Source organism: Erinaceus europaeus, chromosome 7, assembly GCF_950295315.1.
Source record: "Erinaceus europaeus chromosome 7, mEriEur2.1, whole genome shotgun sequence".
NCBI lineage: Eukaryota > Metazoa > Chordata > Mammalia > Eulipotyphla > Erinaceidae > Erinaceus > Erinaceus europaeus.
Genome location: NC_080168.1, coordinates 120,989,297 through 121,006,384, shown reverse-complemented (window position 1 = coordinate 121,006,384; position 17,088 = coordinate 120,989,297). Strand labels below are relative to the sequence as shown.

Sequence of the window (17,088 nt, the reverse complement as noted above, 5' to 3'; positions counted from 1 at the left end):
TCCAAATGTCATTGTAAAGGAACCAGTGCAAGCTAAGGAAGAAATAAAGGTGAGACTGCTCTGTTGATAACTGTTTGAGACCCACAAAACAGAGCCAGGACCTGGTGCCTGTGACCTTGAGATGCCCTGTTCACATCTCAGAGCCTTTGTGTCTTCACCTGTGAAAGAACACTTCCATAGCAGGGGGGAGTGGGGTGTGTAGATAAAAACTTCTTAGAAACAAAAATAGCAGACTTTTCAATTCCATTAAAAAGCAAGTATGGGGCTGGAGAGGCTGCATCATTTTCATGCAAAAGACTTTCATGCCTGAGCTTCTAAAGTCCCAGGTTCAGTCCCCAGTACTCCCCTGTACTGTCCTCAGTACAGGGCTGAGCAATAGAAATTTCTTATCTCTCTGATAAAAATAAATGCATGGGGGAAGGGAGGCAGGTGGTGGTGTACCAGGTTAAGCGTACATAGTGAGAAGTACAAGGATCAGCACAAGGATCCCAGTCCGAGCCCCTGGCTCTCCACCTACAGGGGTGTCACTTCACAAGCCATGAAGAAGGTCTGCAGGTGTCTATCTTTCTCCCCTCCTCTCAATTTCTTTCTGTCCTGTCCAACAATAACTACAGCAACAAGAACAGGAAAAAGATGGCCGCCAGGAGCAGTGGATTTGGAGCCCCAGTGATAACTAACCCTGGAGGCAAAAAAAAAATTATTAAAAAAAAGAAAAATAAATGCATAAATAAAATATTTTAAATAATGGGAAATTAAAGAAATCGTGTCAGTAAGTTAGTTTAATATAGAAATTTCCGTATTCGATACCCACCAAGCAATAAGGCACAAAGATCTCATTTTGTTGGTCTGAGAACTCCTTTGAGATATCTTTGAATGAGTTTTGGTCTTATTTTTCATAAATGAGATATTATGGACATGTAACATTTAATTTCCTGTGTTCAACATAGTGATTTGGTGTTTGAATATCTTGGGAGATTACCACCACAACCAATCTGTGGAACATTTTAAGTCTAATAATTGGACATATAAATATGTAAATACATCTGTACATAGAAAGTATTTTAAGTCTGTTAGGGATGGGATAGATAGCATAATGGTTATACAAAGAGACTCTCCTGCCTGAAGCTCCAAATTCCCAGGTTCAATCCCATGCACTACTATAAACCAGAGCAGAGCAGTGTTCTGGTTCAAAAATAAAAAAGAGTCAGGCATTAGCATAGTGGTTAAGCACAGGTGGTGCAAAGCACAAGGACCAGCTTAAGGTTTCCGGTTCAAGGCCCCCAGCTCCTCACCTGCAGGGGAGTCGCTTCACAGGCAGTGAAGCAGGTCTGCAGGTGTCTGTCTTTATCTCCCCCTTTCTGTCTTCCCCTCTTCTCTCCATTTCTCTCTGTCCTATCCAACAAGAAAGACATCAATAGCAACAATAATAATAAGTACAACAATAAAAAAAACAAGGGCAATACAAAGGGAACTTAATAAATATTAAAAAGAGGAAAAAATTCCTTTAAAAAAGTCTTATTGACTATGAACCGATGTTTGTGCACAAATTACTAATAGAATAGAACTGGCTTATTCAGATTTTTCACCTTTTGTTATACTCAGAACCTCTTTTCTGAGTAATAGTTAAGTTGATCTTACTTTTGTCTTATATAGTACAAATCATGCTTAAGGAAGAGCTAGACTGAACACAAAACACCTGCTGCGTCTTGCCATGTTCTGCATCTGGAGTGCCATTGATTTACATGGCTGGTTCATGATAAGATAGGAACTTGCTCCTCTGTCTCAGGTGCCAGGTTTTAGACCTGCTGAAATATCCTTTGTGTGGCCAACAAAATAGTACTCTACTTTACCATGTCCCTGACCCTCCCCACCAAATTAGAAAAAAAGAAAAAAAGCTTTTGTGTTATAGTTTTTCTGAGAAACCCCACAGTAGTGAAACCTCCAGAAGTGACAAGAAAAAAAAAAGTATGGGGGTGGGCTGGGTGGTGGCACACCAGGTTAAGCTCACATGGTAAAGATCCCGGTTCGAGCCCCCAGCTCCCCACCTGTAGGAGGGGTCGCTTCACAAGCGGTGAAGCGGGTCTGCAGGTGTCTCTCTCCCTTCTCAATTTCTCTCTGTTCTAGCCAAAAAATTGAAAAAATGTCGACAGGAGCAGTGGATTCATAGTGCAGGCACCGAGCCTCAGATATAACCCTGGAGTGTCGGGTTGCGTCTTGGGGGAGAGATAAGAGACCAGGAATGCGGACGCCGCAGAATTGGGTGTGAGCACAGTGGTTCAGGTCATGTGGAGCTAGCAAAATGGCCGCCTCCCACTATGCCCACCAGTCCTTCTCCTGGTCAGGTCATGAGAGAAAAGAGCAAAAGAGAGGGGAAGAGAGAAAGAGAAAGAGAGAGAGCACAAACAGGAGTGACTTTTATAGAATTCTGGAAGTGGCAAGTCGGGATGGGATTGGCTAGGAAAGGGGGTGGATAGAGGCAAAAGGCTTGCCGGGAAGGTGGAAGCATCCTTAGCAACTGCCGCAATGGTTTTAACTGAATTAGCAGTACCCTGAGGGGATAACATGTTGGGGACCTGTAAAAAATACATGCATAGAAATATAGTGGTTTGGGAGTCAGGCTGTAGTGCAGCAGGTTAAGCACAGGTGGCGCTAAGCTTAAGGACCAGCGTCAGGATCCTGGTTCGAGCCCTCAGCTCCCCACCTGCAGGGGAGTCCCTTCACAGGTGGTGAAGCAGGTCTGCAGGTGTCTTTCTCTCCCCTCTCTGTCTTCCCCTCCTCTCTCCATTTCTCTCTGTCCTATCCAACAACAATGACAACAATAATAACTATAACAATAAAACAACAAGGGCAACAAAAGGGAATAAATAAAATAAATATAAAAAAAAAGAAATATAGTGGTTTGTGGGCCCTGCCAATGTTCAACCACATCTGCACAATTTCCGAACACTGGAGGCAAAATAAGTAAACAAACAAATAGTAAAATATGTAAGTTGAACTAAAATATTTTGGCTATAAAAATTTTGAAAATAAAAATTTTTTAAAAGTGAACAGTGTCTTTTCACCAGGACTTAAATGTCAAATGGCCAAGACCACTTTGCTTTTTAAACATGGGCATAAAAATCCAAAGGACCAAAATGAAAAGTGTGGTGGCAAGTTTAAGTGAATGGACAAAAGTTAACTCTCAAGTGGAAAAATTCAACATTCTGTGATGACCCACATGTTTTCACAATGCAATGAGTATGGAAGCTCACCTGCTTAAGTGTGTATGTACATCTCACCATGTGAGACCTGGGTTCAAGCCCCCCGTCCTCACCTGCAAGGGGAAGCCTTATTAGTAGTGGAGCAGTGTTACAGGTGTCTCCCCTACTCTTTCCCTCATTTCCCCCCCCCCCAATTTTTCACTAGCACTGGTGGATTCATGCATGAAGGCATTAAACCCTCCTGGTAACCCTGGTAACAGCACAACAACAACAAAATATAGTGAGGGTTTTTTTTGTTTGTTTGTTTTTGTTTTTTTTTAATCAAGATTGACACGAGATGTGACAATAGTGAGCCTCAGAAGTAGGAAACCCCAAGGACCAGTTTCCAGAGAGTTGACAAAAGTATATTGGGGCTAAAAGGCATGGGAGACTCTATTATCAGAGACAGAAAAATTCTTGTTCAACAGACTTAATCACGTGACTTGACCTCATAGAATCTCAAGTGCTCCATCAGTTAGAGAATACCATAGAGACCTGAGGATTTGATGCAGTCTTGCTACTCAAATGATGTTATGCTCAAAGCTGAGATGGTTATATCGTTGGCTGAACTATTGAAGAATGGCAGTGAGCACCATGGAATCAGTTACTTAATACTCTGACTCCTTAAGCTCTTGCATGGCTCCCCTCCTGTTGACCATATTGCTTCCAGATTCTAGAATCTTTTGACAAGGCTCAGAAGAAGCCTATGGGTTTGTGTTATGGAAGACTCATCAGAAATGAGAAGTAAGGTTTGAAGGAGGGGGGGAAATAAGGGCAAAAGTATGGCAACCTATTGAAGATGTAGTAAAGTGAAACTACATGTTGGATTGAAATGGTTGCTGACTGTATTGCTCATCTAGCAATTTATCAGTCTACAAGGATGGAAGGCCCTAAGGGATACTGTATATAAGTTGGAAAGAAGATAAACAAATCTACAATTCTGTCACTTGCCAGGAGATAGGTCTTGAATGTCAGCAGCTGGTATAGCTAGCTCTCCATAAAGAATAGGCAGAGTGTTTGGCACATTCACTGAGTTCATTCCTTGAATGACTGTTTGATATAGGTACTTTCATCTTACAGATGAGGGAAACCAACGTCCGGAGTTGAGACTTGTTCCAAATTCCCTGCTTCCAAATCAGGTGCTTATTCAACTTATGGCACAATGACTGATGGAAAATGTATTAAGTGTTTCAAAGTAGCTAGGGAAACATTTCAAGCATCTTCAATGTTTAGACCTAGGTGAGCAGATTAAATTATGTTGCAGAACTGAATCTAACTGGAGCATTTACATCTCATAAGTAGTGTTCTTTCCAAGTTTTCACAGATCTTTTTTTTTTCCCTCTCAAATTTAAGCATGTTTCTTATCACCTAAATGGCTTATTTAGTGAGGCTCCCCAGGTCTGATTTGACTCAAGGGTTTACATTTCTAATGGAGACTTGCTGGTGAATCTGAAACATTATTTGGAGAACTACTGGTAAGAAAAATATACTGTCTTCCTAATTCTAGGGAGGGAAAAATTGGAACACAGTTCTGGAATGGGATTCCAAGACCACCGATGGAAATGGAAGTTCAAATTGTGTTTCCAAAACTGAAGTTACCCATAAGCACCCATAACTGAATTTTATTCAAAAGATATGCCCTCATTGCTCACTTTATTTTGCCTTTAATTACAAAGGAAATAAAGAAGTAAGGAATTACTATACATATGTAAACATTGAAACTTGGTGGCATCTTAAAAACGCAACAAGTTTGTATGTGTTTTTTTCTGACAAATTACTAAAGGCAAATTAATTGATATGTCTGGATTTTTCTCACAGATTTTTATTTTTTTTTTATCTCTGTAGGTGGCAAATCTTCCAAAAGACTATCAGATAAACCTCAACTATGTCCCCGGGATGGAGGTTTTGGTATGTAAGCTGTACCTTTCTGAGTTTTATTTCAGTAGCTGATAAGAGGAGATGGGTAACAGGATAATTATCTGACTTCTATGAAGTTGCTAACACTTGGAATTTGACTTGCATAAAGTTTTTCCCTCAGACCAACTGCTAAACTCATTATTTGTGAACATTTCAGCACATATGTCTTAGATAAGTACTTCTCAGGGAATTGTCATCATTAATACCATAATCACATATTTTTCCTTTGTTAAATATATTTTTATTATGTCTATTTATTGGATCTAGAAAGCCAGAAATCTAGAGGGTTGGGGAGACAGAGAAGGAGAGAAACACCTGCAGCACTGCTTCACCACTTGTGAAGCTCTCTCCCTGCAGGTGGGTACCAGAACCTGGGTCCTTGTGTATTGTAATGCGTGCACTCAACCAGGTGCACCACCAGCCGGCCCCCATTTCTTTTCCCTTTATTGTCTTCCTCTCCTGATCGGAAGAGTATGTCTATTCTTTCCATAGCTGAACAGGTCATCTATAAGCTCTTTCCTATTTAATCTAAGCACAAGACATGTTTTATTTATGAATTATTGGCAGCATGATAGATTATTTGGATGTTAAAGTAAAAATGAATAGCTCTAGGTGATCTTAAACTTTGGTTGCACACTATGCACATGCACAAAAGATACCATCATCTTCTGTGCTTTATGTTAATTCCATTGTTGTTCTTATGCCATTTTGCAACTCATTGAAAATTGGCGGCATCTGACTTAGTGTTGCTACATAGTGATCCTCTTAGCTACATATTGTCCTGTGTTCCTTGAGTTTATTTAAAACCACTTGACTCAATGATCTGCTCTGTACGTCCCCAACTTCCCATAATTTGCCAGATACTCACTACCATCTAACTTGTGCAGATCATTTTAGACTGAGTAATTCGGTGGGTTGAGTCTGTTAATCATGCCACTAAGTACTTGTGCTTAAAGGCTTTCAAAAATTACAAAGGTTATCCTTTCCAGGGAATGTCAGAAGCATATTTCTTTTTCATTACTTGAGCACTTTTTGTGTGAACTACTCAAAGTTCCTGGGAACTCTTAGAACATGTATCTTCATGCTGGACCAAGCATCTCTAATCCGTGTTCAGTGTCTGTCCTGTTGAGGTAGGGGGAGAAAAATAGGAGTGTAAAATTATTGCATCCTGAGAGCAAATGAGTCTGATCTTCACTCAGGAAGCATTGAAGAAAACCTATGAAGCTAGCAATGTACTACTTTTTAAAGAAATAAATGCACATTGATTCACCTTGTGTTCAAAACTCTTTACCAGTAACTTGAATAGTTGCTGGCATTTGAATACTTAGCTGTGCACCGCCTTGTATGGCCAATATACTGTGAGAAAGGCAGAGTAGGGCTTGTGACCCCCTACTTTTCAAATGGCACACTTCAGTTTACAACTCAGAAGCATTCTGCTCTAGGTCATACAACTAGAACATAATAGAGTCTACAAAAGAAATCCCAGGGTCATCTGATGCTTGAATTTTAGGCCACTGATCTAAATCACTATAGTAAGGAGTGGAAAATATTCTAAGGGAAGAGTTTAAGTAGTAAAAGACCTACCTTGTAGGAAAAGCCCTTTAGACCTGAAATTGCCAAATTTACACAAAGAAATTATACTACTCTTTGAGAAACAAGTGTTGAATCAAAGAGACAACAGAACAGATTAATCCATGCTGTTAAAATCATAAAGTGTACTAAGCCATAGAATTCTGTATCGGCTGGTGATAGTAAGAGTCAGACTCTCCAGTAAGAGTATAACTTGTGAAAAGTAAGCCAATTTAGTGCCAAGGAGTTGTGCTTGTTTCTTTAATTAAGAAAAGTCTGCTTAAGACAAAAAAACAAAAACAAAAACAAAACAAGAAAAAAAAAAAAAAAAACTTTGGCACACAGTCCTGGCAAAATTGGAAGAAACTTTTCTTGGCTACCACAGTTAGCAACAGAAACAGCCCCATGCATAGGGGCTTTGGGAAAAAAATAGGAATCTTGCCCTTTGTATTACCTTCATTTTGAAATGTTAGCTTTTGCCAAGACCAGAGAAGTTTCCCAGTGGGAGAGGCCACTGATTATTTGTCAGTGGCCAGAGTCTCAGCTGCCTTATCTTTTGTCTTCAAACAATAGAGGGTGGAGTGGGATGCAGGGTGGGTACCAGAAAGAATGTCTGGGCCAAAGTAATAAAACTGTAACTTAGGCACTGGGCAGAAGAAAGCTCTGAAATAGACTGCACGTTTTATTCTTTCTCTATTTTTCTTTTCTCTCACCATTTCTCTCTGCTTGGTTTTTAAATACTCCCTGAAAATGAACTATCTTTTTCTAAGGACTTTTTAAAAATCGACCTTGCTGGTTTCTCTCACGCAAATAGCAGGGTACAATCAGCCAGTTAGTATTTAAATCCAAAGATAATTACTAATTCTATTTTGAATGATGTAAAACTCTATTATTTGGGGGCCCTTGGGATATCCTTGAACCCTTAGACTTTCCTGGTTCTATTTACTAGTAATGTCACTGGAAAAAGAGCAAACATGAGTTGGTGATCTGGGTTATCCATCTTCAGTATCTGTGCTCATATGAGATGATCCAGACTACGTGTGTTATGTCAGCAAAAGTTCCTTACCAGTTTTTTTTTTTTTATTATTTTTTTATTTTTTTAAATTTATTTTATTTATTCCCTTTTGTTGCCCTTGTTGTTTCATTGTTGTAGTTATTATTGTTGTTGTCGTTGTTGGATAGGACAGAGAGAAATGGAGAGAGGGAGGGGAAGACAGAGTGGAGGAGAGAAAGATAGACACCTGCAGACCTGCTTTACCGCCTGTGAAGCAACTCCCCTGCAGGTGGGGAGCCTGGGTTCGAACCAGGATCCTTATGCCGGTCCTTGTGCTTTGCGCCACCTGCGCTTAACCCGCTGCGCTACAGCCCGACTCCCGACTTACCAGTTTTTAATTAAAGCAAATCGTATAGCATTCAACGGAAATTATTTACAACTTGCAGAAAAATTTGTAAGATCATTCAAAGAATAACCATCTATCCTTTAATCCAAATGCAACTATTTAAAAAAATATTTTGTGTGTTATAGTATTTTTAAAAATTTTTTAAAAATATTTATTTACTCTCTTTTGTTGCCCTTGGTTTTTATTGTTGTAGTTATTATTGTTGTTGTTATTGATGTTGTCATTGTTGGACAGGACAGAGAGAAATGGAGAGAGGAGGGGAAGGCAGAGAGGAGGAGAGAAAGATAGACACCTGCAGACCTGCTTCACAGCTTGTGAAGTGACTCCCCTGCAGGTGGGGAGCCAGGGGTTCGAACAGGGATCCTGATGCTAGGCCTTGCACTTTGTGCCACCTGCGCTTAACCCGCTGTACTACCTCCTGAGTCCCGTGTTTTAGTATTTTACCAAGCCTGTTGACTGTGTTATACAAATCACTGGTGTTTGACCCTAAATACTTGAGTGTGTGTTCTAAGTAAAGTATTTTCTCTAGTATAACCACAGTGTGGTTGCTGGCCTCAATAATTTTTTTTCAAACGCTAAAGTACTTCTGTGTACTGGCTGTATTTCAAACTTACCCTGATTGACTTTTCATTTCCTTTCCTCTAGTTCAGGATTCACTCAGGGTCATGGTTTCCACTTTGATATTATGTGCAGTAGACAGAGCAGTGACTCCTTAAAGACATCTTCTGCAGGGAATAGGTTACCTCACAAAGCAAAATGGGGCTCTATTATATATATATATGACTAGTTTGGGAGGTTATGTGTTATGTATTTCTCAAAGTGGTGGTGTGAGAAATAAGATATGAAGAGCCCAAGATACACCACATGTGTGAGAGCTGAGTAGTGCTCTGGAATATCTCTGTCTCTTCTATCTCTCATAAAAACAAATAGATTTTTTTTGATATCTCATCATTGTCTTTATTTGCCTTTAAACAAATACTTTTTTGTGTGTAGGGGGCTCAGTGCCTGCACTACGAATCCAAAATGCAGGGCCATTTTTTCCCCTTTTGTTGCTCTTGTTTATCATTGTTGTATAGGACAGAGAGAAACTGAAAGGGATGGGGGAGAAAGATAGACACCTGCAGACCTGCTTCACCGCTTGGGAAATGACCCCCTTGCACGTGGGGAGCCGGGGACTCAAACCGGGACCTCACACCTCTCACTCTTTGTCATGTGTGCCCCAGGTTCAAGCCTGGTCCCCCACCACATGGAAAGAGATGAGAGCCCAGAAGCTTCCTTCAAACGTTCTGTTTCTATTAAAAAATAAAAAGCCAACAATAAATCTTTAAGAAAAACAAGAAAGAGAAATCAGTAAAATAGATTCTAAATGTATTTAATACTTTCTACATGATAATTTTCCACTTAAAGAATAAGTGTACAGTGTGAATGGAGTCCGTAAAATATAAATTTAAGTTAACTGGCCCCTTTCATGTACTCAAATTACAAGGTCCATTTTACTTCCTATTTATTATTAGGGTTTTTAAAATTTATATTAAAAAGGAGACATTAACAAAACCATAGGATAGGAGGGGTACAACTCCACACAATTCCCACCACCAGATCTCTATATCCCATCCTCTCCCCTGATAGCTTTCCTATTTGTTATCCCTCTGGGAGTATGGACCCAAGATCATTGTGGGTTGCAGAAGGTGGAAGGTCTGGCTTCTGTAATTGCTTCCCCACTGAACATGGGAGTTGACTGGTTGATCCATACTCCCAGCCTGCCTCTTTCTTTCCCTAGTAGGGTGGGTCTCTGGGGAAGCGGAGCTCCAGGACACATTGGTGGGGTCATCTGTTCAGGGAAGTCTGGTGGGCATCCTGCTGGCATCTGGAACCTGGTGGCTGAAAAGAGAGTTAACATACAAAGCCAAACAAATTGTTGAACAATTATGGACCTAAAGGCTGGAATAGTGCAGGTGAAGTGTTGGGGGGTACTCACTGCAGACTATTATGTACTTTTGCTTTCAGGTATATATTTTGCCCTAGTGTGTGGATACATGTGAACATATGCTCTATCTCAGGGGACCTGGTCTATATCTAGGTTTTGGGACTTCGTTAGGAAGTGAACCACCTGAAATGGAATTAGAGAATACTATGAAAGGAAAGGTCTCATCCAAGTAATGAAGCTGAAGGGTTGTCATTCCGCACCTGAAGTCTCTGGACACAGTCTGAAGTGAAGCATGCTGAGGTGGCACTCATTGCGTTGATCAGGTTGTGATCGGTAGATGCAATATTATTTGATATGAATTGAGAGAAGCGTGCAGGAAGGTGAGCCCCACCCTAAGGTTCCAGGACTGGAGGAAATATAGGCTCTATAGTGGAAATGTGAGGTTCCCGATGTCTTAGGGTAAAAGAAGACAATGGATAGTTATTGTTATCATCACATTATTTGGCAATTGGGTTAACTTTGAAAAGTCCCTTTGTTAGGATTTGCTGTACAGTACCCAACATCTTATATGTAGCTGTGCCACCGGTTGCTTCTGTTCTCCCTGGTCTAGGCTTTTGAGAGAGTCAACATATCGAAGACTCAGCCCATATATTAAAAAGACTCAGTCTGTGTTTTAAAAAGTTGGAGACATACAATCAATTTTCCCCCTCATATTAATTAAATAGTGATTTATATGACTACAATTTAATAGGAGTGTACATAGACACCATTCCCACCACCAGAAGACTGTGACCCCTCCCACCCATATGCCTCATAAGGAATGCTCAGTTGTCTGATCATTAGAATAAATGGTAAAAATGAACAGGTGATACTATATTGCATTCTATTTTTTTTTTAATATTTAGTTTTAAATCCCCATCACCAAATGTCTGTGTCTCTACCTCACCCCCACAGATAGCTCTGAGAGTCTTGCTATATTGCTTTCTCTTTAGTTCAGCATATTCTTATTATTTCATCTTGTCACTGCACCATTTTCACATTCTTCAGATTCATTCTAGAGTTCCCAGGTGTAGGCCACTCCAATTCAGACGCTCACTTTTTGTAGAATCTGCCATTGGAACTGTAGATTAACCCATCTCTACTTCTCATGTCTTTCAATCACTGTGTCATTATTGAGTTGTAGCCTTAAAGAAGTTCAAGGGAAGTGATGCTGGCAGTGCCTTTTTTTTTTTTTGGACTAGCCATATTTCGAATGGCCAGTAGCCACAAGTGGGTAGGGGCCGCCCAACAACTAGCACAGAAGCTCTAAGTAGATTATCTAATGTGTGTTAACAGCAATAGAACCCAGCACTCTTGATTCTCTAGTACATTACTGCTGGCCTTACCTCTCTGCAAGCTGATCATTTTGTGTCTGGTGCAGGGGTCACTTAGAGGTTTGCCCTGGGAAATAGCACACATTCAAATCACAGACAAACAGAAAGCCCAATTTCTAGAGTGAACTTGAAAAACCAAACCTCTTAGGGAGGAGACTAAAATCCATCATGAGAAAACCCCACTTACCCAAAAAGGAGTTAAGATTTTGAAGACTCTAGGCTGCTGATGTGAACATGCCGTGTTCTGTAAAGTACTTGTTCTAGGAATGTTTTTGGTGTGCCTGTCTGGAATATTTGAGTATGATGAAATACTATCTTTCAAGTCTTAAGAGTTAGATCTCAGAAAGAAAGTCCACTCATAGCAGCTGGCATGCAATATTTGGTTGTGACTTGACAAACTTGCTTCCATTCATATGATCTGGATTCTTTGGAACAAGATATATAGAGGCCTCTCTATTCCTAATGGGCCTCTCACTTGAGCATGAGAACTGCTGTGCGTGAAGCAGACGTCAAACCATTGTGGGTCTTGGTGAATCTAGCAGAAATAAAAGACTTCCCAGGCTGTATGTGTTTTGTCTCTTGTTACTAGTCAAAGAACTAGCTGAGTGTTTGGGAAGTCTTGGTTGCCAACATTTCTGTTTAAAGTCTGTTGTAAAACCTTAGTCAAACCACGGCTATAGGGCTTGGTTTGCCCATTAGGCGAGACTAGACCAGATGGTCTCCTTAGTTTTGCTTCCATATCTAAACTGTTATGATTAATGGTGCAGCTCTAGAATCAGTTAATTGATTGCTCAGCACCAGAGGAAAGAAAGGAATGCTTTGTACCTTGGGCATTCATACCTCTCACTCTGCCAAGACTGTGATCTGACACATTAAAGAGTACAGAACATGGGAGTCTGGCGGTAGTGCAGCAGGTTAAGCTTAAGCACATGGTGCAAAGTGCAAGGACCGGCTTAAGGATCTTGGGTTCGATCCCCTGGCTCCCCACCTACAGGGGAGTTGTTTCACAGGCGGTGAAGCAGGTCTGCAGGTGTCTTTCTCTCTCCCTCTCCTATCTAACAACAATGGCATCAATAATTATAATAATAAAAAACAACAAGGGCAACAAAAAGGGAATAAATAAATATTAAAAAATAAAGAGTACAAAACAAAAACAATCAAACTGCAAAAGAGCTGGTAATTAGACTAATTGCACTAGAAGGCAGGAGTAAATAGCTCTTGTAAATATTCCTCAGCAACTTCTTGGTTTGTAAGCCCAGGGCTTTTCTTGCTCAGAATCCCTAATGGATATTTTACCTCAACTCCTTTGTAGAGACCTCACTCACAGGTGGTCGCTACCTTAGGCCAACCAGGGAGCATGCAGGCATCTCTGTAGGAACAGTTACCACATAGAAAGTAATGTCAAATGCACACAAGAAGAAATGGGGAGGTCACAGGACGCATGGTTCAAGTTTGGTTTCTAATTCCACAAAGCTTAGAATGACAGTTCTGACTCTCTGCATCTAAAGCAGATGTGAAATGATGTGTCAAGTTCTTTTAAGAAACCACTACAGTTTTTTTTTTTTTTTGAATGATGTGTAGTGGGTGGAAAGGAGAAATCAGGCTGGAATTAAATTGCCAGGATGTCTTACAAATACTCATATTTTAATGTGGTGGCACAGAATGAACTCAGAACTTCATGCTGGCATGAGACAACTGAGTGGCATTCAAGGCCCCGTTGATTTTTATTTAGAGAGAAGGAGAAGGACACCTTCAGTCCTGCTCCCCCACCCATGATGTTCTCATGTGATGCCAACGTTCAAGGTCTCAGACATGGTAAGACATGTGCTTTTCCACATAAATGATCTCCCAGCACCTAACCATTTTTTTCTTAAATTATTTGATAGGACAGAGAGAAATTGAGAGGAGGGAGACGGACACCTGCATTACTGTTTCACTGCTTGGGAAACTTCCCCTCTGTAGGTGAAGACTGGAGGCTTGAACCTGGGTCCTTGCACATTCTAAGATGCACCACTTCCTGATACTTCCCCTTAATTTATTTTAGTAGTGATTTATAAGATTCTAAGATAATAATGGGGTATAATTCCACAACACTTTCAAGTCTTTGGTTGTAGAAGCATGCTAGTGGGTCCAGGGTCGACAATTTCAGTAGCATTATAGAATCACACACACTACAAATGGGCAGGAATAAAAATGCATACCTTGTTCAAAAGCCCTAGCTACTACATTTAACACCAAGCATACAAGAAAGAAGAAATCGGAAGTATGCAACTGAGGAAAGTCTAGTAAGTTTTTTCCTTTTTTTTTTTTTTTTGCCTTTAGGGTTGTCGCTGGGGCTTGGTGCCTGCCTGCACTCTGAATCCACTGCTCCTGGAGGCCATTTTTCTCATTTTATTGCCCTTGTTGTTGTTAGATAGGACTGAGATAAATTAAGAGAGGAGAGGAAGTCAGAGGGGAAAGAAAAAGATATCTGTAGACCTGCTTCACCACTTGTGATGCAGCCCCCCCTCCCCTGCAGGTGGGGAGCCGGGGGCTCGAACCAGGATCCTTATGCTTAACACCATGTGCGTTTAACCCACTGCACTATCGCCCAGCCCCCAAGTTTTGCTCTTTTAAAGGAGTGGGGGGGGGGAGGGAGAGTTGTGAACAAACCTTAAATTATGTTTATTTCAGGAACCCAAAAGGTAATTTTTATATTTCCTCTTTGATGTCTAGGGAGGTTCTATCCACTTTCTTAATATTTTAATTTTCTTCTGAGGACATAAGACATTTATATCTTCATTCTAATGAATGTTGCAAGTTAATATTTACATAGAAGTCTTTAAAATGCTCTTTGAAAGATAAGCAGCAATCATACTTATTAAGAAAGGGAAATTAAAAGTTGTGAAATGAAAGTAATCATCCTTTTCCTGCTCATGATCGTGCAAGAGTTATGAGACAGCTATCCTCTCACAAATGAAACATTCAGTTCATCGTGTTTTATTCTTTGCAAATCATTGACTAGCCATAATTAAAAAGAAAATACAGAACTGCAACGTGTTCTGGTCCAAACTGGTCTCCTTGCTTACAGGCAGACAGCTTAAAACTGACTGGTAGTTAATATTGTTTACCTCAATTTTAACTTCAGGAACTCCAAGATTCTTACAAAGGTGAATACTACTGCCTCAGTCACTTAACAAGGGTAAGGAAAAGCGCAGTTGTAGCACACCAGAAATGCATGCCTGAGGCCCCAGAGGTCCCAGGTTCAATCCCCAGCACCACCTAGCTGAGCAGTGCTAAGGTTTCTAGAAAATAAATCTTTAAGAAAAAGAAATTTGAATTGATTATACTTGCTTTTACTCAAGCCAATTATGGAAGAAACATATAATGAATGAAATATAATTACAAGGCATATAAATGTATTTTGAGGGCCAAGCAGTAGCCTATTTGAGTGCACATGTTATAATACTCTAGGACCTAAGTTCAAACTCCCAGTTCCCACCTCTAGAGGAAGCAGTACTGCAGTTGTCACTCCATTCTGTCTCCTTCTTTTATCCCTTGGTTTCTCTCTGCCCCTATTGAATGCATAAATCAAAAATGTTGTATTTTCTCTTTTGAGCAGTGGAGTTCAGATATTCTTATTAGTAAGTTGCTCACAATTTTACTTTAAGAAGACAAATGTTGGGCTAAGAGGGGATGGTAGAGTTTCCTTAATTTTATTTAAAAAAAAAATCACAGGTTTAAGATTGATCGTTTTGCTGGAAAACGTTTCTGGAGGCAGATGTGGCACACCTGGTCGAGTGCACATGTAACAATGTGTAAGGCTCCAGGTCTAAGCATCTAGTCCTCACCTGCAGGGATGAAGCAGTGCAGGAGGTTGTCTCTCCCCAATAAAGATAACTAAAATTTATTTTTAATTTGATTTCTTGGTCTGTGAAAACAGGGGGTTGGTGTAGGGTGTGGGTGGCCATGAGGGGGGTAGATACAGGATGTAAACAAGGAATTCAGTTGAAGTGAGGAGATAAGCATCAGTGGTAAGCAACCCAGAGCTTCCCTGGCTTAAAAATAAGAAGCCTATAAACAAAAGCATTTTCTGCTCTTGCCACACACACAAAACTGATTTTGATCCCTGAGTGTCAGAAGGTGGGCAAGAGTACTCCTGAAATGGGGCAAAACAGTCTGAAGAGACGGGCATGTGGAATCTGCTTGCCACAGAAAACATGGCAGTCAGAAGGGCATGGACTAAATGGTGAAGGCGATGGTGCCACATGAATACTGTTGAAGTTGTATTTACAGTGTGGGCTGTATCCCAGAGCCTAGGAAATCTGCCCCTTGCTGATAGAGCTGCCTATCTAAAGGGAATTAGCACTGCCTAAATGGAGGGAAACGTTGGAGGCTGTTCAACCCCAAAGGAAAGACTGACAGCTTGGAAAGAGACTTGTTAATGATGCAAATATGTACTTGCATGTGCTTGAGATAAGCATTGGTGGAACAAAGCATCTATTCTGAACATACTTTGGAAACACATAGTCTTTGAGAACTGGGTCGATGGGCTGAATGAAATGGCCTAATTGAATTAATTCCCAGTTGGGATTTTGTTTATTCTTCTTATCTGATGCCAGAACCAACAAACCTAAATGTTTTTGAATGACATCAAATGCTTTCAGGAATTGGGGTTTACCTATCTATAGATAAGACGGTTTCCTTTTTGCTAGATGCTATTAATTAGAACAGCTCTGCTATAAAATGCCATTTTGTATAATGTAGAATAAATAAGTAAAATACTTGACCTGCCTCCGGAGGTTTTCTGCTGGTCAGTAGAGACATAGAATTTAGTGTTTTGATTGACTAAGGGTGGCATCACTGTTCCCTATGAAGACAGTATTTATTACAATAGGAGTGGCACTGAGTTGTTTAGGATATAAAGCTTTCAAGTTTTTAACTCTTGCGCTGGTGGAATTGCTCACTTGGATAGTGTGCTGCCTTGCCTTTTGCCATGATCCACGTTTGAGCTCAGCCCATACAGAAGGAAGGTATAGTGTTTCCTCTCTCAATCTCTCTCTCTGTTTGTGTATACTTTTCCTAATAATCATCTTATTTCCCATACTACTGTATTTTAGCAGAAGTAAAATGATTAAGTGCCTATACTTACTGTGAAAAATATACATGATGTATGGATTTAATACCAATGATTATAATTTAGGTAACAATCCCACTCTTTCATGCTGTCTTTACTAACAATCCAAGCTGACATTGACAGCAGGAATCTGTCAACTATACCCCATCAGAACAGCTCCATTCTGGTGTCCTATTGAATTCAGAGCTAATACCCTGTTTTGAAATTTATACAGTTATACCCAGCCATCTGGGATGAATTATTATTATTTTTTTAAGTGAGCCTGCCGTCAATTTGATCATGGGAAGTGTAGACTTTGAAGTCCAGCTAAGGCAACCGCTTTAGTACAGCACTCCATTTTCCTTATCAAAATACATCATACTCAGTTTCAGTTGATTTTAAATGTCATACTAAGACATGACGAAAATTTCTCTTGTATAAGCATATCCTTGACTTTTTTCTTTTCTTTTCTTTTCTTTTCTTTTCTTTTCTTTTCTTTTCTTTTTTTTAACCTCTTGGCCAACAAAGCATTGATTATTTACCATCTAGCCCTGAAAAAACCCAAGAT

At 40.1% G+C, this 17,088-nt stretch overlaps 1 protein-coding gene across 2 annotated transcripts in view; it reads left to right on the top strand.

The window, feature by feature from the left end:
- Positions 1–17,088, top strand: part of KITLG (KIT ligand) — a 105,026-nt gene that overhangs the window by 60,159 nt on the left and 27,779 nt on the right. For both annotated transcript variants that reach the window (XM_060195506.1, XM_016185219.2), the window contains exon 3: positions 5,085–5,147. In XM_060195506.1, the coding sequence (XP_060051489.1) occupies positions 5,085–5,147 (63 nt within the window). The remainder of the gene's footprint in view (positions 1–5,084; positions 5,148–17,088) is intronic.